At 38.5% G+C, this 22,900-nt stretch overlaps 1 protein-coding gene across 3 annotated transcripts in view; it reads right to left on the bottom strand.

Annotated features, from left to right (window-relative positions):
* Positions 1-789: 789 nt before the first annotated feature.
* Positions 790-22,900, bottom strand: part of NR5A2 (nuclear receptor subfamily 5 group A member 2) — a 98,751-nt gene continuing 76,640 nt past the window's right edge. For all 3 annotated transcript variants that reach the window (XM_030033710.2, XM_030033712.2, XM_030033714.2), the window contains one exon: positions 790-4,097. In XM_030033710.2, the coding sequence (XP_029889570.1) occupies positions 3,850-4,097 (248 nt within the window). In that variant the 3' untranslated portion in view covers positions 790-3,849. The remainder of the gene's footprint in view (positions 4,098-22,900) is intronic.

Genomic DNA, 22,900 nt, shown 5'->3' with positions numbered 1-22,900 from the left:
TTGTTTTAATCTGTTTTTATTGCAGCACTGAACCAGCTTTGTTTTGTTCAAGCGCAAGATTTGTAAATACCTAGTTATGGCCCTGTTTTTTCCCCTTGAAGCATTAACATTTGGCACCTCAGAGAACAGCCCCTTTTCAACTACCAGACAGTTCAGGGGAAGTGGTGGACTTGGTCTCAAAACAGTAGGGTACTGCTGACAAGCTCTCTTGGACCACTTCACCTCCTGCTCTCAAAACTGCAATCCGATGAGCCAGAGGGCAACTTTAGGAAAATATTTTTCTCTGGTAACAGTAACATCTGCCTCCTTGGCAGCCTCTGCTGGCCGTTGTGTTGGAAGCTGTGGGTTTGCTCCTGGCCCTGCCACATATTTACATTGCTGAGAGGTTATCCTGAGCTCTGCTGGATCCTGTTACCTGATTTTCTTTTGTTCTGTCATTTTCCCTCTCTGATGCTTTGGCTGCTTAACTCTTCATGGGTAACATGTAAAGCAAAAATTAAGTGTGCGGTATGAGATGAAAGGTATTAATTGGAAAGTATTAACTGGTAAATTGCTGTTCTGATCTGTTTAGCTGTATTTATTTTGCTTCAGCCTAGGCAATTTCACTATCGCTGTCTGAGCTTTTGAAGGTGCCGCTATCCACATTTGTGTCTTCTGCTCTGCATCAAATTCTCTTTGGTACTTATTTCTCCTGCATTTTACTCTCCTCTTCTGAGTAACTGATTTTTGACTGGTGCTTCATTTCAGTGGAATGATGTTGTTAAAAAGACAATTATAAAGTAATCAGCATAGGCATATCAATATTTATTGAAATACTGAAAAAAAAATATAATTCCATTGGCAATGAGAAACTCCTGGCAATAACTGACATGACAATATGTATTTCACCGATACAGTAAGAGAACTTCAACTTCAACAAGTAACTCACTGCACATTCTAAGAGTTGCATGGATTTAAATCCAAGGCAGCTGCAGAACATCTGTAATACAAATAGTCAGACTTTACAGATTGTCTGTTTACAAACACAGAACAACTATAATAAACCAGCCAAAGCCAAACCCTTTCAATGTTAGTCTGCTTTTACTAATATGTCCTGTAATCAGTAAGGCAGTCAGAAGTAAATGTCTGGTTACAAAGTAGTTAACAATTAACATGAGGGGGTTTTTTTTGGTGGGGTTTGGGGTTTTTTTTTGTTGGTTCGGTTTGGGTTTTTTTGTTTGTGTACTTTGGGCAATCTGGTGGGATTCTTGGAACCACAGATGTGGGCAAATATATGTTAGTTTATCTGAAATTGTTTCCATTAAATTGTATGAAAAAAATCATTATTTTCTTCTACGTCCTTATTTTAATTCTTTTGTCCTGTATATAGATAATGGTGCTGTGAATACAGTTAGCAAGATTTTTTCAGCTTCTTGCTACAGTGAATCTCACTGAATATTAAGAATTTCAACAGGAAAAAAAGAGAAAGCACAGAATGCCAACACTTGAAATATGCTTTGTTTTTCTTCCAAAACTGAAAGAATGACCACACTTATCTTGTACACATGGGTAAACGTATTTCACAGCCACCATCAATCGCCACCTGCATTTTCCTTTCTGCGAATTTAGTTTGTTTGAGGGAGAACACTGTTATTTAAATAATGCTTGCATGTCTGCTGTGTGGGATGAGTCAGGGAGCTGTGTTTGGTTTGCCTTTGGTGTGTACAACAGTACGTGTGTTCTGTGATATAAGACAGGCATCTAGGAGTCGCAGACACTAGGCTTTGCTGTGTTTGTACCCTATGCATGGACAGAATATTAGAGCTGATTAATACGATTAAAATAGTGTGCTTTGTACTAATGCAGATGTAATAACTGATGTCTTTGGTATACAATGTATGAATGCTTGGAAAAAAAATTACAGAAATGCACCTTTTCAAGTTCACATGAAACAGAAAAAGCTCTAACTCACATAATTTACAATAGATTTAAATAAACTACATTTAGGATTATGAAGATTTACAGACATTTAATCAAGTAAATGATTTTAATTTGTAAAGACCCTTGTGTGTCCCTGAACTATGTTCCACTAACTTGAAGACATGCTACAGTAAACACATATTTGGTTTCTTCATTCTGGCTATATCTTATATAAAGATGAAACCAAAGAACAATAAATTAGCATCATAATTGTCTACAGTGAAAACTATCATATACAACATAAATAAACTATTCAAAAGCCAGCAATCTTCATGAAAAAAAAATTAAAGGATTAGGATTTTATACAGTTTCTACAAGTGATTGTGCAGCCGATAATCTTAAAAATTAAAGTAAAAATGAAATACCCCTATTGATTTTAGTGTCTCACGACATACAGTAATTAAGTACTGGTAAAATAATTACCAATTTAAAAGAAATAATAAGGAAATCACTGCTCTGCAATTTTATCACAGCTTTTTCCCCACAGGACCTAAAGAATGTAAACACTATGTTTTTGTTAATGTTAGAGATTAATACTTTATTTTAAATGTATGTTGATCCACACCTGCACAGTTACCTTGAAGGGTAATGAAATAAGGCAAGACTTATAACTGTGGCACTACATGTTAATACTGATATCTTCATTTGGACAGAGAGATAATTGTTTGTTCTTCTCTAATATTTGTTCTGCAGCAGACTTTGGCCTACATAGACATAGCAGTATCACTCTTCTTTCTTTGCGTAGAAGATGTGTATTACCTAACTTTAAAAGGAAGAAGTTTCATCAGATATTGAATGTTTGAGTTGAAATTTAAATTTCTTAATTACTGGCAATTTTAAAGATCATTTCTGAATAAGCTCCATGGCATCATCAGGTCATACAATTCATTTGTCTATTCTTGCATCCCTAAATGCATTTTTTTTAAATTTTCTTTTTAGTTTTTTAACATCAGTATTTGGTGTCCTAAAAAACTTTTTTTTCTTTTTGTCAAAGAAGCTCTTGTTTGTGATGGCTAAAGTATCTCTACTTCCTTTATTTGGAAATGGCCGTGAATATATAGAAGAGCCATATTTTAGCCACTGCACTAGTTAAGTATATCGTTGAATTGGCTAATTTGTTCTGGAATATTTATCTTAGCTATTTAATAGCTATCCGATAACAGCAGTGGAAGAGGGATACTGCCTGATTGAACAACATGAACACGTGACAAAACAAACTTCAGAACATAGTAAGAATGCCAAGCTAACTGGATAACAGATTCCTCATATTAGCAATTTGCAGGCCTGAGAGACCGACAGTCAAAACCAGCCTCTTGGGATTTGGTGGCAATACTACATAGCACGTGGCCTACACCAGCTCTCTCTCACAGATTGTTGAATGGATGCCACATCATTTATCGCAGAAGTAGTAAGTGTTGGGTCCTTGTAAGGATGACAGAAGATGCTAGAGATGCAGTTTTGCATCTATTTGAACTGGTTTCGAAGTCCTGCTATGCAGTGAAGGAATTTAGTGCACTCAAATTCCTCACTATCTTAGGTTGATAATACGGATCAGGTTTTTTCTCCCAAGTTTCTTCATATTGGCAATCAGCAGAGTTAAATATACAAGAATAATTCTGTCCTCTTTCATGGTGACATTGGTGATAGTATCCACTGGGTAAGTTCACTTCACTCCAGTATAAAGTCCTATATAGATTCCTCTGGGGATGTGTAGCATATGATTCACAGTTTGCAATACAAATACCCTGATACATCACTTATTTACTATTAGTATTTGATTATTATACCATTTTGCAAAGTCTTAAAACCACATTTTAATTAGTGTTGCTTGGAGCAGTTCAGAATATTTTTTTTTTTTTCCTTGAAAGCAGAAGCTCTAATGGGTATAATTTATGCTCTCTTTGCATGCAGCATTTCAATGAGAAGGTTATTACATGGCACATCCCCGTTCAGGTGTTTGTAATAGAGGTATTCTTCGGCCTGCATACTGATGGCCCGGATTTCTGGTAGTCGCAGGAGAAGCTGCCCAAATTTGTCTGTTTGCTGTGGGTAATTACACATTGTGTAGTCCAGCAGAGCAGCATTCACTTGTTCCTGAACACCTTCCACAAGCTGGAAGTTCTCAAGATTTTTGACATCTGAATGATAATAAAAAAAAAAGTAACAACAATTGAGTTGCATTTTAATTCCTGTTTACTAAGGCAGTGTTTCACTAAATGGATGGTTTTTTGTTTTTTTTTTTTTCCTCCTGACAAAAGCATACTTTACAAGCTGCTGAATATTCAGTGAACCCTTTTGCCAACTTTCCTGGGAAAATGATCACAAAAGAGCTTTAGCGGAGTGTCTTGTTGAAATTCTGCATATACCTCAAATCAATTAGACACCAATGGAGTCTAAGCAAGGTCAGCTCTTTTCATAGCTTACAAAAAGAAAGGTTGAGGATTCCTAAAGTAGAAGACCATAATATATTGCTAGCAAATGAGTCCCAAGAGGAAGCCCTATCTTTAACCTAGTATGTTACACAATTCATATAATTCTGTATTAATTTTTCTGACCCAAGGTGAAATCTGTGTCCAGGGTATGATGTAGTTAATTCTAATAAAAAGTGACAGGGTTCTTGTTTCTGTTTGACATTTTCTAAATGATTCTGAAAGCCTTTGACTTGTCTAGCCTATGTTAATGAACCATCTGGTACACTCCAGTGACTGCCAAAATAATCTTCCCTACTAGAAACTCTCTAAAATATATATTTCACTGACTAATGATCTTTATAAAATGAAATCATTGTCCTTTGGGTGGAATATCAGATAAGAATGGTGGCCTTTAACCTGAACATGGTTTCTGAAATCCAACACTGATTTTTCTTTTTTGGTATTGGATAACAGGAGCATTTACATCAGCAAGGCAGGTACAGTTTGTTCACTCTGCCTCTGTTTGATTATCTTCAGTTCCTATACAGCAAGTTCAAGCTCTGGAAATGCTGGTCAGAAATAAATGCCAGTATATTAACTCCTCATTATTTGCTTCCCTGTGTAAAAGTTACTCCGATGGCGTTGTCTTTCAACATGTCTGGAGAATGCAGAAGCTATTCTAAAGCTGGCAAATTAGAGTGCTGCTATACTGCAGAAAGAGTGAAGTGATCAAAGTGCTTTTGCCGGGAGAACTGTTTTGGTTGGTGTTTGATCATTTATAACATCAGTAGAGTACTGTAACACAGCTTCTTGTAATGCTAAAGCACGGTGCTACTGAGCATAACTATGCTGCTAATTCACTTTGAATAAAGACAAATCTGCTCTTCCGTGGATGTTCTTGGAGCACAGGAGTTGGGGAATTTGGCGGAATTTGGCAGAATTTGGTTCATTGTAAATGCCAGCCTTTGATTGGAGGGGAAATGAGTGTTTTCCTTTGCAAAACAGGAACACGTATTGCTGATGGATTGGGGGACCAGCCTTGGGGGCTGTGTAAATTGGGTCTCACTGCACCTTTTCCTAGAAGTGCTTTAAATAGAGCAAATATTGGTTCCTGCACATAACCGCGTGCTGGAACACGAGGGAAATGGTTGGAGGCGGCAAACATTTTCTTCAGGACGAGAGGATAGGAAGGATGCCAAGGATCCCAATGGCAGCCCAGGGTAGCACGCACAGCCTCCAGGGCCTGAGCTACAGGCTTTGAGCAGGAGCCGTTCTGGGGCGTGCTGGCTGCCGCCTGCGCTTCGGGTTCACTCTTGCATGAGCTGGGGCGAGTGTTTCCTGCTGTGGTTGTTACTGCCTGCCTCTTTCCTGTCCCAGTTTCACTGTGGAAATGAAGCAAGTGGCTCCCAGATTTGTGCTGCTTGTTTGGGAACGGGGGACATGACCTCTGTCCAAATTTTGCTAGCTGGCTTAAGGAACTCACTAGCAATACTTAAATTGACGGCTGTCCAACAAGAATTGTCTGACCTTTGCATTATCCAGAGTGAGGAGAACTGGAAACTTCAAAGCTGCTATGCCTGGTCCCTCAGCTATTCAAACTCATTTATCCAAAGTCTTTTTGCCAGTGTCTCTGGAGATCTTTGGATAATCATGTTTTCATGTATTACACTGGACAATTTTTCACACAAAATAGAGCTGTTTATTATTTTACGTACCTACATAAAAATCCCAAGGTATTTTGTAGCCAGTGTAACCTGATTTAAAAACTGGGTGTTCTAAGCATATTTTTATAAAGTTAAGAAAGGAACAGTATCAACTATTACAATTATTTTAAATAGGTTGCTTTCAGATGCAAAATGCAATCATGAATGAAGTGTTAGAACATAAGAAATTCCCACAGAAAACAGGGCTTATGCTGGAGAATAAACTGTGTTAAACAGCATGACAAAATGTATAATGATTTCAGAATCAGTATTTTGAACTTTTTCAAAATAACTTTTTCAAATAACTTTGATCATGAGGAAGTTTTAGAAACTGTTAGCTGATTCAACCTCCTTTAAATTCAAAGGGCATCTTTCTGTTGCTGTCTGTTGTGAATCATACTGTAAGATTAAATTGTGCTGACTTCTTGGAAAACCAGGTTCATTCTCATTTTTGCTCTCTGTCTAAATGTTACTGCATGGAATATATATTTATTGGCAACATCACAAAATCAATTTTTACAAAGATCAAGAAGAAACAAAATCTGAGAATTGCAATTTTTCTGTGTTTTCCTGCAAAAGTGGTGAATTCAATGAATGTTTTATAGGGATGCATTCTGTCTTCAACTGTATTGATATCATACTCCAAGTCAAAAGGAGGCATGGTATTTTATCTATATTACCCGCATATACAGGATTGGTGGCTTCTGGCAGTAGGTGTACCTGTGCATTGTATAAGAGGTCCTATATGCTCGTCACCTGCGTGGCCTGGCTGAATTGCATGGAAGTTGCAGAACTACAGAGGAAGAAGGTCTGTGTTGGTTTTTTTTCTCATCTCAGTGGACAGTTCTTTAAATACTCATATGTGGCAACATAAGCCCTGAAGTCAGATGTAAAAACAAGTCCAATTAACACTAACAGTAAATAAAAAGTAGTTTTGGGTCTTCTATACCACATCCAGCCTGAGGAAATACTTTTAATGTACTTCCTCTACACAAATGCTTGATATTTGTAGTCAGGCTCAGTGCTTGTAAACAAGATGTTATTAGTTAACCAGTGAAAATACTTAGAAATTTTCGGACTTGATTCTATACTGAATCAGAGACTTGTAGTCCAAATGGTTGCAGTTTAGGACATCATTACAGAATTAATCTGTGTGTAGATCTCTCCAGGACTGCAATCACAGTAGTGGGGATATAGGGGTAACCTGATGACCAGTTATGTATTTTGGAGTGAGTCTCCATGAAGTAACCAAGATTTTTGGATATGACTTGTGATAAGTGCTCTCACCTCATGTACGTTAACAATAAATGCTGCAGTAAAGCAAACAAGACAAAATGAACAGAGAGAGAGAAGTCAAAGTATATGTGCTGAGACCACTGCGTAAAGCTCTCGTGATATTTTGTATGCTGTTAAAACAGAAGTTTGCCAAACACAGTTTGCAATATAAATTACGTAGTTATTTTTGAGAGAGAATCAGAAACTCTAGCTCTAATAAAGATGAATAACAACAAAGGAAAACATGTGAATACTAAGTTATTTCCAGTAGCTCCAAGTTCTGCAGGTAGAAAAAGAAATGCTATACAGTTTTCACTTCTGGTACTTCGTATTTAGCTGATAGTGATACAAATGTTATTAAATAATAACTTTGGTTTGTAAGTAAATGGTTTTCCTGTGCTTTGGGTTTGTTTTTGTTCTCAGTATTTATTATATAACTCTGGCTAAAGGTACGTGATTTAGGTTTCCAAGTATTTCCTTTTTGATAAAGATCCTTTGAATGCTAATGACTTAACTTGGTGAAACATCAAGCAGTGCTGGTGTAAGTCTGCTGAAGGCAGTGGTGTACAATGAGCGTGAAAGCTGCTACTGATGTGTACAGCACAACAGTCTTTTATGCTTTCATATAATTCTTCGTTCCTGTCTGCTTTTTAGAATTGGAAGGTCTCTTATCAATCTTTACATCGGTTAGTAACAATTTAAAGTACACATGTTTAAGCTTAATGCAAGAAATCATTTTCCAAGGTTTAGATGCTTGTAAATTAAATGAGTAGGAATAGGTCCCCCCTCTCCCACCCACACACCCTTTAAATCCTAGCAGCTAGAAAAAGTGTTTTGTGTTGCTACAGTAAGTATCAGTCTCTTATCTCTTCTACTTTATTCACTCAGGGACTAATTACCAACTTTTTACATGAAACAGCCTTACTGTGAGCTCACAGTGGGGCGCACATCTTTTTCTATCCTTATTGGAAAGTAAACCCTTAGGTCTTCTGGAATATATTATATGTTTTACAAGAAATAGCAATTGCTTTTCTGTCAAACAAAGAATTTTTGTTCTCTGTAGCTTACTTTTGACGATTAAGACAAAACCAGTATTACAGTGTGTCAGGATCTGCTCTGCAGTCACAGTAAAAGTCTGCCAGTATTCCCAGAAATCCCCCCATTTTGATTATTTTCTACATCTGCTATAAAGCTGTGCATTAAGCTGAAACTGCATACAACATTCAGCCTGAGGAGAGCACTTTTGCATATTTTCCCCAAAAATGGGTCTGGTCTTTAGAGGGGGGAAATATTTAGGTTTCAGAGAGATTTTCTCCCTCTCATATTCCAAACATGAAATACTGAAGATCTGGTGGTCTACTAATCTGTAGAGAGTTTCCCTTGGTCTGGGAATTTTGAAAAGAAAAATGAAACGGAATGAGAGATTTAAATTTGAAAAATAGTAACTCCTTAGGAGCAGCGTAAATATTTCCCAAAGCAAGCCAGTTAAATTTTACTGCTCGCATCTTTTATCAGATACTCTTTCTACATGAAGCGACGAAGAGGGGTGAGCACATGCCGCTCGGCTGCCTCTCTGCATTTTGCACCATTGCAAGTCCTGGTATTGCAAGGATGAAGTAAGATTGTGTTTAGGCTTCTCCATGGGGAGAAATTTCTCACTTTCATAAGGCTGGAAACAGTCTTACAGATACTCAAGGCAGTAGGACTCGATACCAGTCCAGGGTTGAGCTTCCTCACCCTGAATGGGCTGACAAGCCCCATCATTTAAGGACTTTATTAACCCAGCTGGTCCCAAAGCTCAGTCGCTCTTTGGAATGACTGTTAAATATGTAGGTAAAATATGATGTCTTCCAAACTCTAGTGATGGTATTTTGGGCTAGGATGGCCTTCAGGCTCATCCTCTGAGAGGTTTGTCTGTTCTTCCCAGCCAGACTGCGTGGCCTGATGAGCAGCATTGCCTCCACTTAGAAATACGCTGTTTTATCAGGGAAAGATACAACTTGCCTCCTCAGCCTGAAGTCAGGGTTTCTGTCAGGGGCTCTGGTGTGAGGCCAATTCCCGTTTGACCTTGAAGATGGAATATATTAATTCTGATGCAGGTTTTTCCCCCAGAATAGTTCAAAGAAGAGAGATTACCCAGGACAGAGGTGACGTTACCAAACCTTCCTCTATTTAAGCACAGCTTTTTCCTAGTTTCTTTGCCCACTTTCTGCTAGCCTTGCAAACCCTCCGGGTTACAGGGCTTAAAACACAGGTAGGTTTTGACATGTGATAGAAATTTTTTTGAGGGAAAGAGTAGTAATGGTTGATAAAGAGCCAATCTCTGAAAATTACCCACAATTCTCCTTCATCGAAACTAATGGCAACAACAGTGGTTCCATATAGCACATCTGTCACGAAGGCAGATGTATGCCGTTCTATAGCTAAGCCTTCTTGACAGACAAAATGCTATAATGAAGGAAGATTTATGGTAAAGATAAGCTCCTTACTGCAAAATTCCCCTCAGTTTTATTACAGCAGGGTTGTGCTGAATATTATTTACTTAGAAGTCAGGGAATCAATTTTTGATAGATGCGTTTGTTAATCAGTGGTAAGGCACTATATTTAGCACTTTGCAAACCTTGAAAAACCTTTACATTGTAACAACAGAAACCACTTTTATTTTCTTGAGACTCCGAAGTCCAAACTGAATGCGTAGAAAACTTTTCCTGTCTTTAGAAGGATTCTTTTTTTGGCAGTGGTTAAGCTATCTGTAACAGTGCAATGTTCGAACTCTAACTGTTTATTAGGGTCATAAAGTAATTTTCATTTTCAGTTGAACATAACATCAGATAATGGGCGCATTGTTTTGAAAATCTTGATTAAATTCTTCTATAGCAATGTATTTCATTCACACCTAAGTACTGGGCAAAATGATACATGTTTTAAAGCAAAAATAAGATGCTTATGAGAGAACAAGCTGTAATTCTTAGTCTGAATCCTATTTCTTCCCCTCAGTATTCAATCTTGATGGACCTTTGGTTTGTTTCAGAGCAACTCAGACTCAAGTAAAACATATTTTGGTGTTGTTTTATAGTGGTAGGCTTCTTTCTAGTGTTATTTAAAATATTGAAGCATACTTTTCTATTCTAAAAAGATTTTAAAATGACAGATTCTTACTCAGAATATAATATCCTGATGTCTATTAAGAGCTATGCTTATTGACTTTCGTGGAGAATTTTATAATAGCTTTTGCTACTGTTATCTCTGCAACGGAAAGGGAGATATGGGGAAACAAGCTGGATTCTTCTCCTTGTGCAACTGTGAAATTATTTTACTAAATTTCAGTTGTTTCTTTCCTTGCAGTCCCAGTAAAGACAAAGGTCAAAGCCTAATCTGATCTCTTGAATCTTTGACTGGTGTAATTACTGAGTCATCACTCAGGAAAATAAAACAGCATGACTTGCAACAGCTCAGGCTGAATTTACTGACTGAAAAGTTAAACAAACAAACAAAATCCTCACCCGCTTCTCATCCTGGCACCCCAGGAACCAACAGCCTTATTACTTGCAAATGAGGCATAGGTGATACAGTGGTCACTGAAACACAGCAAAACAAGATCCTGCCAGGCCTCTTTGGAGGAAGAGCTGCTCACAAGTCCTGGCCCAAAGTCCACAGCCAGCTACACCCCGAAATAAAGTCTAGTATTTCTCACTGAGACTCATGACGGAAAAGCATGGCCAGGTACAGCCACACAGCCAGGGCTGTGGAGACCCATTTGGGATAGCTGGTTGATGAAACTGTGGCCCAGCCCAGAAGATGCTGGGACAGACCACAGGCACCAAGTCCCAAGCAGTGGTTCCACTGCTGATGCTTCACCTTAGCCATGCCTAAACTCCAGTACCACCTCACTTTCTTCCACTTTCTAAAGCTTCCTCCATGCTTGCAGTTATGCCCCTGCTGATGTCCCAGACGTGCTCGTGCTTTGGGTGAGCAATGCGAAGTGTTTCTTGCTCATCTGGGACTGGAGGGCAGCCTGTCTATTGCCTGAAGGCTTGTGCTGTAGGTATTTTAACCCATGCTTAGCGTTCACTGATAGGATTAGGTTCCACATAAGAGGGTAGCTGCTGCTTTCTTTGAAGACACGACAGAGGAACAGGAATTTGAAGAGCACTTGCTCTGTTGTGTCTTCAAGGAAATTCCCAAACAACTGGGGTTTCCCACCATGCCAGAGTGTGGTCTAAGCTATTGCTAGCTACAGGCTGTTCTCAGTGAAGGTGTGCTCCAGCCTTTGGGTTGAAGCTCTGCTGCTGCACTGAAAAAAATAACCCTACATGATTTAAGCCCAAATTTTTAGCCTGCCTTTGTAGGCTGGTGGTGAGGCAATCTGCCTGGGCTGACATGGATTTCTGGTTCTTGCTTCCAGGTTTGTTTGTATATTTGACCTAGTGACCACTTAAGGTAAATGACAGATCCATCCTAGGAAAAAAGTCTCAATCTAAGTCTCTTTTTTCCAGGAAAAAAATTGTGTAACCATTATCCTGTGGAGCCATGGTCATATCTGTTTGCCAGCACACTTTGATAAACTGGTGCAGAAGTGATTTAGCAAAGGTCTCACAGACAAACTGAGAAAGAACATGAGTCAAAACTAATTTTTCCTAACTCCTCATCTAATCCCAGGTTCACATTATATGTCTGGGCTAGAAATGTTTGTTTTCTGAATATTCAGTTGGAATAAGTATAGATAAGAAAACTAGTATGTTAATTATCATGCTATCAGCAGGCTTCAAAATATATATATATGCTTAAATGCAGACAAATCTACAGCCATAGCACTAGTTTATATCACACAGTTGCCAGAAGACAGTATCACATTTGATAAAAGCAGAAACTAGGCTTCTGATAAGAATTAAAAAATTAGAATAAATACTAAATTTATTGAACCGAATGGTTTTCCCAGTTAATTTCTGAAACATCATTTTAATCTTCAACAGCACATGAACAATAGAGGATTGTTGGGTTTTAAGGGAGCTGGCTGTAAATGTCTACAATTTGTAGGGTGTGAATAGTTTAAGATGTCATAAATATTTATGAAGTTCCTAGGAGTGGTGATAGGGACATCATACAAAATCCTTGAAGTTATGAACTAAGGCAGAAAGGGTGTTATATGCAACTTGCAACAATAGACAGTACAGTATAATGTAGAGAGCAGCGAGAAACCATCTATTTAGCTGAGAAGAAACTGATTGTTTAGAAAAAAAGGAATGAAAATTTTTGAAATATTTGCTTTCATCTAGAAAATATTTGCTCTGCTTTTGCTTAGACATTTGCAACTTTTCTGAATGATTGGATTTATTGCACTCATGAGAAGCTTGCGCGTTATCTGTCCTATCCCTTTCTATCCCTCTCCTACTAAAGTACTGTTTAAAATAGGAATAATGGACTAGGTGAATCTCAGAGGTATTTCTGCAGCTGGAACTACACCAAGGGGTGATATAGTCCTAAAAGAAGAAAAATAAATATTTTCTGGAAAAACATCAAATATAAATTCCTACTGAGGTTAAAAGACAGAATTGCAGTTGCCACTGAAACCCTTTTGAGTAGCAGGCTGTATCCTTTTATAAAGCCCATCTGTCTCTGCAGAGTATAAAAAATGCATGATCATAAAAAGCAGTACTCCTTAGGGGAAAAAATCTCTCTGTACTAATCTTGTAGTCACTTTACAAAACAGTTTTTAATCCCAAATTTGCATTTGATTTTCAGTCAGGAACTTTTTGTGGGTTTTGCAAAGTTTTCTTATTCCATTAGAATAAGATATGAGGTACAGTTTGTTCAGGTGGCAAGTCCAGACTATGAATAAACCAACGTTATCATATGAAAGAGAATTAAACAGGCAGATCCAAGTGGGGATATATTAAGCCAAATTTAAGCTCCAGTAGTTGAATTTAGCCTGTACTAGATGTCTGGTTTGCCTCAGGATATGTTCAGCTTTCCAGCTAATCGACTGAGGAAAACTGCCTCAGGTATGATAAAATTTACAAGAGAGCTCAGTCGAATAGCTCTTGTTATAAATACTAGCTTAAAGGCATTCTTCTGGTCTTTGGGATCAGGACTGTATTTGCATTTAATTATTATATTTCAAACTTTTTTTGAACTTGGTTAAAAATATTAGACCAGCCAGTTATATCATTATAGTGGTTTCCAGATAAGGGTAGATCTTTATACCGCGTTTTTATTACTTGGTGAATTTTGTTTGGCTTTATCCTTCTGTTTAGATCCAAAGTCCCACAGGAGTAAAAATTATTACAATATATTCTCTTTAAAAGAAGGAAATATAGTTAAGCAAAGGTGTTTTAGTGATGTGCTGGTCTAAGAGGTACAATACTCTACTATGACTTCCTGTCAATGTAATTGACAGATAATTCAGAGTTTTAAGACTTTTGCACTATTTTGAGAGTAGGCTTAGTGTGAAACAATCAACCAATCATCTTTCAGACATATTGATTTCAAAACCCTATTTTTCCTCTTTTTTGAGACTTTTAAAGTCATGATTTTACTAGTTTTATGTGGCCATATTTGCGCTAACAGAGTTTTTTTCACTGAACTAAGGTGTATCAGTGGAAGCTGATTCTAGTTTAGAAAGAATGTGAAAAAGATAATCACCTCTGCCTGTGTAAGATATGGGAAGTGGAAATCAGTAAAAGAACTATTTTCTCATATAATTGTGTTGAAATAATATAAAGCGTTCATTTAATTGCTTAGTGTGGAAAGCACTATGGTAGAACTACAGTAGAAACAAATAGGTGACTCCTATTAGCCAAACACTGGAATTTTACTATTATTATTTAGAAAAGCTAGACTCTACTTTGGACAGTTACAGTTATTTACTATGTAAATGTAACTGCAGACAGCTCACGAGACCATCGATGGTACATTGAAGCTGTTGTCTCTCAGATGCTATTTCAATTCCTTATCAGATTAGCATTGACAAAAAATTCACCGGCTTAGATGAAAAGCGCCAATGAGTTTGGTCCCATCATATACGTGAGTGTACCAGATCATTACCACATCTGACTGCAACAGCCCATGAATTTGCTTAAATGCAATGCACCATGCACTGGTGCTCCTCACTGAGTGACTGCAGAGTTGGTGGCCCTGAGACAGGGGTCCTGCCTCGTCCCCCTATCCCCTGGCTTGGCCCAGGCTGCCGGGCCTCCTGCTAGGTGGTGGAAAAAAGAAACACCTATGTTCTCCTGTACTCTTAGTCTTGCTTTCATGGGCAGTAAACACAACGGAGGTAAGTAATTTTCTGCTGCAGTGTTTAAAAGCATATTGTTTCTGACATTGCCTCCTGATCTGAGTAGAAGTTGCATATTTCATTTTTTACTGTGGCATATGTCTCCACTTAGTTGTGGAAGTGGTTTGGCAAACAAGAGTGACAGAAGCTCAAACAGGGACATCTGTAACCACACTGGCACTCTGCAAGTGTCAGTGCTGGCACGCAGGAAACACTGGAGTGGCATCCAGGTGTGTGTCAGGCTTTGGACTCTTTTCCCAAAGACTTTGATGTGTATACCACTGTTCTTCATCCTCATTGCTTACACTTTTAAACATACAAATATGAAAGCTAAAGAAAAGCCCACCTGAACGTCCCTCTGGCAACATGGTCACTCATCAGTTAAACAGTTAGGGTAGAGAAGCGTGGAATAGACGAAATACTCTTACACCTGCATTTCAAATATGAGGCTCTTAGAAGAGAGTTTTATTTCTCAGCTACCTCTGATTTCTTGACAAGAAGCCCTGATAAGAATGGACTGGAGGCTCTCAGATAAGGTCGTGCCTCAGCACCTTTTGAACATTTTGATTGCTCAGTAAGGAACAGCAGAAATAAGTTAGGTAAACTCCAGATTTGTGCTCACTGCTCAGCTCACACTCGAATGTTTGGTCAGATATGGATGAGATGTTTCTGTAGACAACATAGTCATAGGTTTAATGTAAGGAGCATGAATTAAGGGGCTCCAGATCCCCATTAGCCTCTGGCCGAAGCTGCCCCTAACACAGTGCCAAAAAACTCACGTTCCCTGCACAAGGGCAGAGGTACTTTTTGGTCCCTGGATGCCACATGCCAGATGAAGGAAGCAAGCACGCCTCTGGCACTGCGTAGTGTCTGTTGTGCCGGCCTGCAGCGGGGCTCAGGAACACAAGGGAGCTCAGCCTCCTGCAAACTCAGGTTTGCGCTTTTCCTGCCCTGGCCAGGCTTGCCCCACTGGTGATGTACATGCCCTCAGGGTCCCGGAGACGCTCTGCAGAGTCCCTCGATGCTTTATTGAATTAAACTGTGGATTTTGCCATTATTGCTTAGGATCTGGAAGGATTTTTAATTCTAGATCCACCTCCACCTAAATCAATACTCATTGGATTAACATTGGTTCTAGCTAGATCTCACTGTATTCTTCAAAGCAGAGATGTTTCCCCACCCGTAAGTATTTTTTTACAGATGGGACTGTGAATTGCTGTTTTGAATGGAAAAATACGGTAAAAGTTATATGAGTTAGTACTATGAAAATTGTAAAAGCAATTTGGATTTCTTACTTTAAAAGTTAATTTTCCTCAAAGTCATGTCCAGGCCAAGAAATAGTGCTTTCCTGTAACCTTGCGACCACGGCAGGCAGTGGGATATGCATTTGGCAGGATACAATTCATGTAAGTACACATGTGCATCCTTGTGCTTTAGTTTCATGGAAATGCATAGGCTTTCCAATCTAAGCAACAAACAGTGCATTTATAGCTGTAATTTACCATAGTCTCAAAATGCCAAAGTAAGCACTAACTCCTGCAGCAGAACTGTCCTCTTGCCCTGCAGGGACTCCTACCCAATTGCTGGAGAAATGGCCTGAAATGCCAAATGGCCTGGACATGTTCAAGGCAATACACTCACATCTTTACTGTTGTTCTTGCCTTTCCTCATTTACATTCACTAATTGGAAGTTAATGTGTTCCCAGAGGCAAATAAGTATATTTAAACCAAAAATTTTCCAAATTGTGTGTCAAAAAGCAGCTCAGTCCTCCTAGTGCACAATCCTAGGAGTACCTCTGAGTCTGCGGTAACACTGTAGTACCTCTTTCACCTCTATTCTATCTGTGTGTTTAGTACAAAGATTATTGGTCTGTTCACCTTAATCAAAGTCATCTTACTTTGACTAGTAAGATATAGACTAGTTCAACAAAGATTAACACAATTCTTACCACTTCTGCCCAACCAAGCCTAATGAGCTTACTGTTAAGTACAGCCCAGCAATACTTTATTTATTTTGATACTAATTTCCTGTGTCAGCTTCAGGTTTAAAAAAAATTACGCAGATCCCAGCACAGAAAATACAAATCAAGCCTGACACCTGGAAAAAAAAAAAAAATCACATATTGGAAAAACTTGAAATAGAATCCAGTGGTGTCAAAAATCCTAGATATTTGTTGTTTCAAATTCAGACATTCTTCATTTAGACCAAAATAACAGATATTTATAGTGTACCTTACTGCTGGTGACTATTTAACAGCAAGGTGCTCTCACAGCATGGTACTCTTTATGTGCACAGTAACGAAAGTTCGCTATTGATTTTTCTGTAGCTGCTTGTAACTATTATAGTTGATACATCAATAGAAAAGGAAAGCACAATGTTTCACAGGAGGCAGAAAATCAGAGAATACATGATGCTGTGACAGTAAATCATGGCATAATCTCAAGAATTGATAGATGGTTACTGCTAACTTGAAACCCATGGCTTTCTCTGAAAAGACTAGCCTGTAATCGCCCAATATGTTCTAACAGACTGACTGCCCGTAATAGTGGTAAAGGACACAACACAATGTTTCATCTTCAAAATAATGGTTTCCACGAGCCGGGTTGTTTTGTTGTGGTGGAATTCGTTTTGTGTGTTACTGCAGAAGGAGGGAGAAAGAGTGGTTTGAATGCCATTTAGACTAAAACTTAAAGGTTGTAGGAATTTCCCCCCCCCCCCCCCCCCCCCAGAAAAGAGCACAGAAGGTTTTTGTTAAAAAAAAAAAATAAGTGGAAGAGAAGTTGTCATTAATTTTTAACTTGCAAAAGTCTGCAGTTAGTTGAAAAGGAAACACAAAAGAGCTGATTATTCTTGAGATCAAAATATTGGAGCTATTTTGTCAAGAAAGGCAAATGCAGAGAAAATACATTTACCATGGCTGTTTCCAGTTCCACAGCATCCTGAAAGGGACCCAAAGGCACGTAAGTAATTGAAAGCTCTTTTAAGTGTCTGCTTCTCTCTGACGTGTTTTTGAGGGGCACAATGATCTCTGAATTTTACAGTATGCCTAGTGAGTTTTTAGCAGGAATGTTCTTAATTGCTTTGTTCCCTCTTTACTCCCTGGCTCATCTCTAGTAGTTTTATCTACAGAAAGGGAGGAAGAAACACAGGTAAGAGCTGGCCAGCTGGAGCACAGTGTGCAGTCTAGATGACACTGCTTCCACGGTAACCTCATAGCAATGTTCCTCTCTGAAAGAGTATTTTCAGTGTGCAGGGTGGTTTTCCAGCACTTCAGGGGATGTGAGTCTGATACCTGTCCTGTTCAACCTTGCTGGTGACTCCATTCTCTAAAGCCAAATGCCTCCCAGAAGAGATGGACTTAGACAAGAGGAAAGGACTTTCTCAAACTACCACTCATCCACCCTGCCTCAGACTGGGCTTGAAGAACAGTCTGGTATCATTTATTTGGCTTAGGCTATGGGTTTTCCCCCAGTGAAAGACTGGATAGCGTTGTCTGTCTTGTCCTGAGCAGTTCACTGGTCTCTACTACAATTTTTGGTGTTGGGAGAGAGGAAAGATGCTGTTGCAGTGGCATTCCCCATTCTGATGTTGAAGTCTTTCTCTTTCTTGAGATGAGACTTTCCTTCACCTGGCAAGCAGAGGTGCTGTGCAATAAGTTTATAATACACATCAAACCCTCCCAGTACCCATCTCCAGATGATGTTGAAATGTAGGATTTTCCCCATTAATCTTTGACTAATCTTATAAAGAAGAACTTTTAAAATATCCTTAGGAGGATGGCCATGTGCAGATTAAACTTTTGCAAGCCACATGGACTGTTTTGGGGCTTACTCTTTCAGTTTGTCCCATGCTCGATGGCTCTGCAGAGGACCAGAGCAATACAAGGAACCCCAGCTCTTGGAGGTTCATCCAATCTTGGTAGCAGCTTTGCCAGAGCCTAAGGAGTTGCTATTTCCACCCCCCTCCCCTTTCCTGCCAGCAGAAGTTATTGGTACACACTCTAAGCCACAAGCTTGGGAAAGAGTGTTTCTGCCCAGTCCCCTTCTGCCTCCCAATTCATGATCACAGCTGTGTCCAAAGCTGGGTCATAAAGCTTGTTTCTGAATTTTCCTTCATTGTTTCTTTCCTGTTTGCTTCTATTTCCTCCCTCTCCACCTCTGGCTTGGCTTTGGTCACAGTTCCACGGTTTCTCTTTCCTTCCTGGCCTTTTCCCCCTGTTTTCTTGACTCCTTTCCTATTCTCAAGCCCTCCAGTGTCTCTCTATTCCTCTGATCCTGGGGACAACTGCTGTCCCTCGTTTTCATCAACCTCTCCTGGCTCCTGCTCTGCCCAGATATCCGCTTCTCTGCCACTCTTCTCCCATCACTCTTGCACATTCTTTCTTTCCCCCCGGCCTCCTGTTTAATTCTCCTGCTACTTCTTTTCATAGTTTCTTTACAGTATTTCACCTCTCTGTTTTAACTCCTTCAGAGAAAGCTATTGCTTTTGTTTCTCTTCCAGTGTCCAATCCTGCACAAGCAGCAAAGGGATAAGAGAAAGAGGGAATTTGGCATAACGTACAGTGCATCTCCAGTAACTGGCTGACAGTCACCCATATATAAACTTTCAGGTAAGAGCCTCTGCAATGTGTGTTTTTAACTAGAAACACATGAGGAGCAGTTTTGTTTTTAGTCTATACATTCTGGTATAAAAAGTATTTAATAAGTTGTCTGTTACAACTGCAAAGTGAATTTAGCCATTATATTCCTTTAGCATGTTCCCCATTCAGTGAAGCATTTAAGTGCATGTTCAAATTAAAACTATATGGTGGTCTTACTGGCTCCAAGATTAAGGATATTCATTCATTTATCTATACCTTAATATATAGCCATTTATTCCCATGCGATGCTGGGAAACTTGGCTAACAAAAGCAACCGCTGATGTTAAACTCTTCTGCCAACAGCAGCTAAAAAAATTCTATATAATCCCATACTTCCTCTGTTACATATATAATGCATTCAAACTTGCACCTTAAACACCAAAAAGGTATGTTAAAAATGGGACAGAAATTGTAAAAGTATTCCAAAAGTAGAGACACATGTAAATGTGGGTTATGTGCAGGTAATTTTTCCCCCTTACAGGAGCTGTTAGAGTATTCTGTAAACATATTAGAGAGGGAAAAAGTGCAGAGCACACTGATTGGGTTATTCTGAAATCCCCACTGTCTCCACACAAAAGCAGCAGTACAGAATACAAATATGGCTTGATACCCATGTTTCTAATTACTTGCAAGATTTGTATCTAACAAATATATGACCTAATTTTCTCTCAAGCATCTAATCCTATTGTTATTTCAAAACCTTCTAAAATATGCATTTTAGAAAAAAACAGCATGAAAAGAAAAAGTACTTGCTGAAGATGGTTAATCTTTTTCTCCATGGCTTGCAGCTGTCAGACAAGCAGACAACATAAACCAGTAATGATCAGATTGGATCAAATTCGTGCCTCAGATAATGCCGTTGTACTCGACAGTTACACGAGAGATGTATTTGTAACATCCATTGCATTTGGTGAAATAAAACCAGGACAAATCAACAGTGATTATTAAATTTCCTCTATAATTTACTGAAGTTTATTCAAAAAACTCAATCAGCCATGAAATAGAAGGCTACCTCTGGAATTCCTGCAAGAATTTTATCATTGATAACTCCTACACTGAGGGCTGAGATGAATGATTAAAGATTTATTTATTTAAAATATTGGTTTAATTCTTAACTATACCTTATACCTTATAGCATTTGTATTTTATTCCTTTTATATTATGTGGGGTTTTTTCACAAAAATAATTGATTGGAGATTTCATTAAGATAGATACCTGTAAGATAGACACTGTCCTACTTACTTTCATACTGACTACACGATGTGTGGAATCTACATGGGAGGCTGGACTAAAACCTGTCAGCTCACTGAAAAAGTGTTCTGAGGAGAAAATGGTTGTTTATCAAAGTAGTCACTCCATACATCATCATTTAGCATCTGTAAGAAATTTAAGGACTCATTTTTAGTTGTTTGGCTTTGCTACGGGTTTTGACAGGAAAAGTGAAGGGAATATGTCTTTGCTTTTCTTTCTCTATAGAGTAATCAGAAAAAGCAGAGAATTAAAAGAACAGGGCACAAGAAAATCCACTTTGTCCTGCATGTGCTAAAATGCTAAAATTAACTTCTAACAATAGCTTCTCAATAAGTGAATTTTCAATTTTTTTTGCAAAGTTTTAGATCCTAATATGAAAATACAGCAAGGAACTGCTTTCATGTTGAGTAATTTGTAAGGGAAAGGATCACATTTTCTCAAAACCTAATACAGATACTTTAAATCAGATTCCTTTTAACAATGGTCCTTGTTATGGTATCTGTAGATATTTCAAACAACATTGTTTCAATTTGGTTGTACCTTACATGGTATCTTTAATACTCTGGATTTCACCACTGTTTAAAAAAATAGGTAACTATTGTTTTCACTTACTGGATAGGGTAGCTGAGATATCATTTAAGAGACTTCAAAGCTCCATAGTCAGTAATGGAGTCAGAAGCAGAATTAGAGACAAGAGGGTTGATTTCTCTGTTGGGCAATGCTGGCTCCATGAAAGGAGAACGTCCCTCATGAGACGATTCTGAAATGAGGTTTCTCCCGTATTCATTTGCTTTACTTTCCCAGAGGATTAAAGTAGAAAAGTGGAATAGCTCTTCTAGTGGCAGAGTGGAGTAGCCTGGCTGCTTTGCTTGAGACCCAGAGAAGAGTTAAATGTTCCAGGAGCAGACTGGCTATTTAACTGTTCTCCTGGCCCTCATCATCTTTAGTAAGAGATTTATCCCTAGTTTCCAGGGCAATGTGGGACATGCAGCAGCAAGAGACTTTATAAGATTGCTGACAACTGCTCACGATAGAAGTTATCAAATTCAAACTTGACAAATGGAGAAAAGTTTGTAAAAACTGTGAAATTAGGAGACTCATGATAAATTTAAACTTCTTGCCTATGAAATTTACTGTTACTGATTTGGGGACAAGAAAGCACCCATGTAATCATCATCATTACCTCCTTCAGCCTTCTGTTCAATGCAAACCATAGATCTCCATCCAGCAGTTGGACATCAAGTCTATAACTTTTGATTGAGCTGTATGATAATATAAAGAAGTGGTCATCTTGATTTCAGATTTCAAGAAACAGAGTCTCCATTATACCCAAAGATGAGGTCTTCCAAAAGACAGTGATCGTCACCTTTAAATTTGTCTATTTCTAATATAATTAATCCCAAACTAATATTACATAGCTAATCCTGGAAATGTGTTCTCACTGACTTCCATGGGATATGCACAGGAGCCATTGCATACTAGATTAAACTTTTAACAAATACCACGTTGCCTCATCATATTACATCTCAATTACCACAGCATTTCTTCCTTTGGCCTTGGCAAATGGTGCTGCCAAGATGCCCTTCCTAGCTCATAGCTTCCCTATCTTTTTGCATCTTCCCTTTTCCCTGCTACATCAGACATAAATTGTGTTTGCTTTCAAGGTCTTGTAGCTGTTCCTTCCTTATCTATCATCAGTCATTCAGCATCACGAGGTCATCTCTTGCCTCTGACTTGCCTGCAATGCCATCTCCGTTTCCCACTCGCCACCTTTCCAGACCAAGTACTTTTCTGCTTTCTCCGCTCTGCCTCTCATGCTTAATATGCCAGATCTATTTATCCACCTTCTTCATATTCCCTCTCAAAACTTTTTCCTGTGACATCTGAGACAAGCCTGGGCTGTAGGTGTGCTGGAATTGTGCCTGTCATCCTTCCACTGTCTGCCAGTCAACACCGGTTCATCATCACGTATGTAGATTGTATACTTTAAAGGAGCATTTTAAAATATCACTTGCCATTAAGGATTCCTAATTATAAAATTAGGAAATGTTACTATTAATAAGTTTGTCACAGTGAAAGGATCGTCTAGCTAGATGTCTTATTCTACATTCTCTGGTTTCATTCCCAGCCTATCTGCAGGCGAGACGTTAATTTCAAAAAGTTTATGAAATACTGTTAGTACAGCAAAAAATAATCAAGAATCCAAAGGGGCAAATATTTTGTCAGAAATTAGTATGTGGAAAAACATACTTAAATAAATCCTGGTTTTATCTATTAGTCAGCTGTCAGCTAATAATAAATTATATTCAGTCCCTCCCTTGTTATAAATACATATTGATTAGTTTTAAACTCTGAACTTCAGAATGAGTTATATCTGGTCATTGC

The sequence above is a fragment of the Aquila chrysaetos genome, chromosome 12, assembly GCF_900496995.4.
Source record: "Aquila chrysaetos chrysaetos chromosome 12, bAquChr1.4, whole genome shotgun sequence".
Taxonomy (NCBI): domain Eukaryota; kingdom Metazoa; phylum Chordata; class Aves; order Accipitriformes; family Accipitridae; genus Aquila; species Aquila chrysaetos.
Note: the sequence above shows the minus strand (reverse complement) of the source record. Positions and strands in the feature narration are given on the sequence as shown.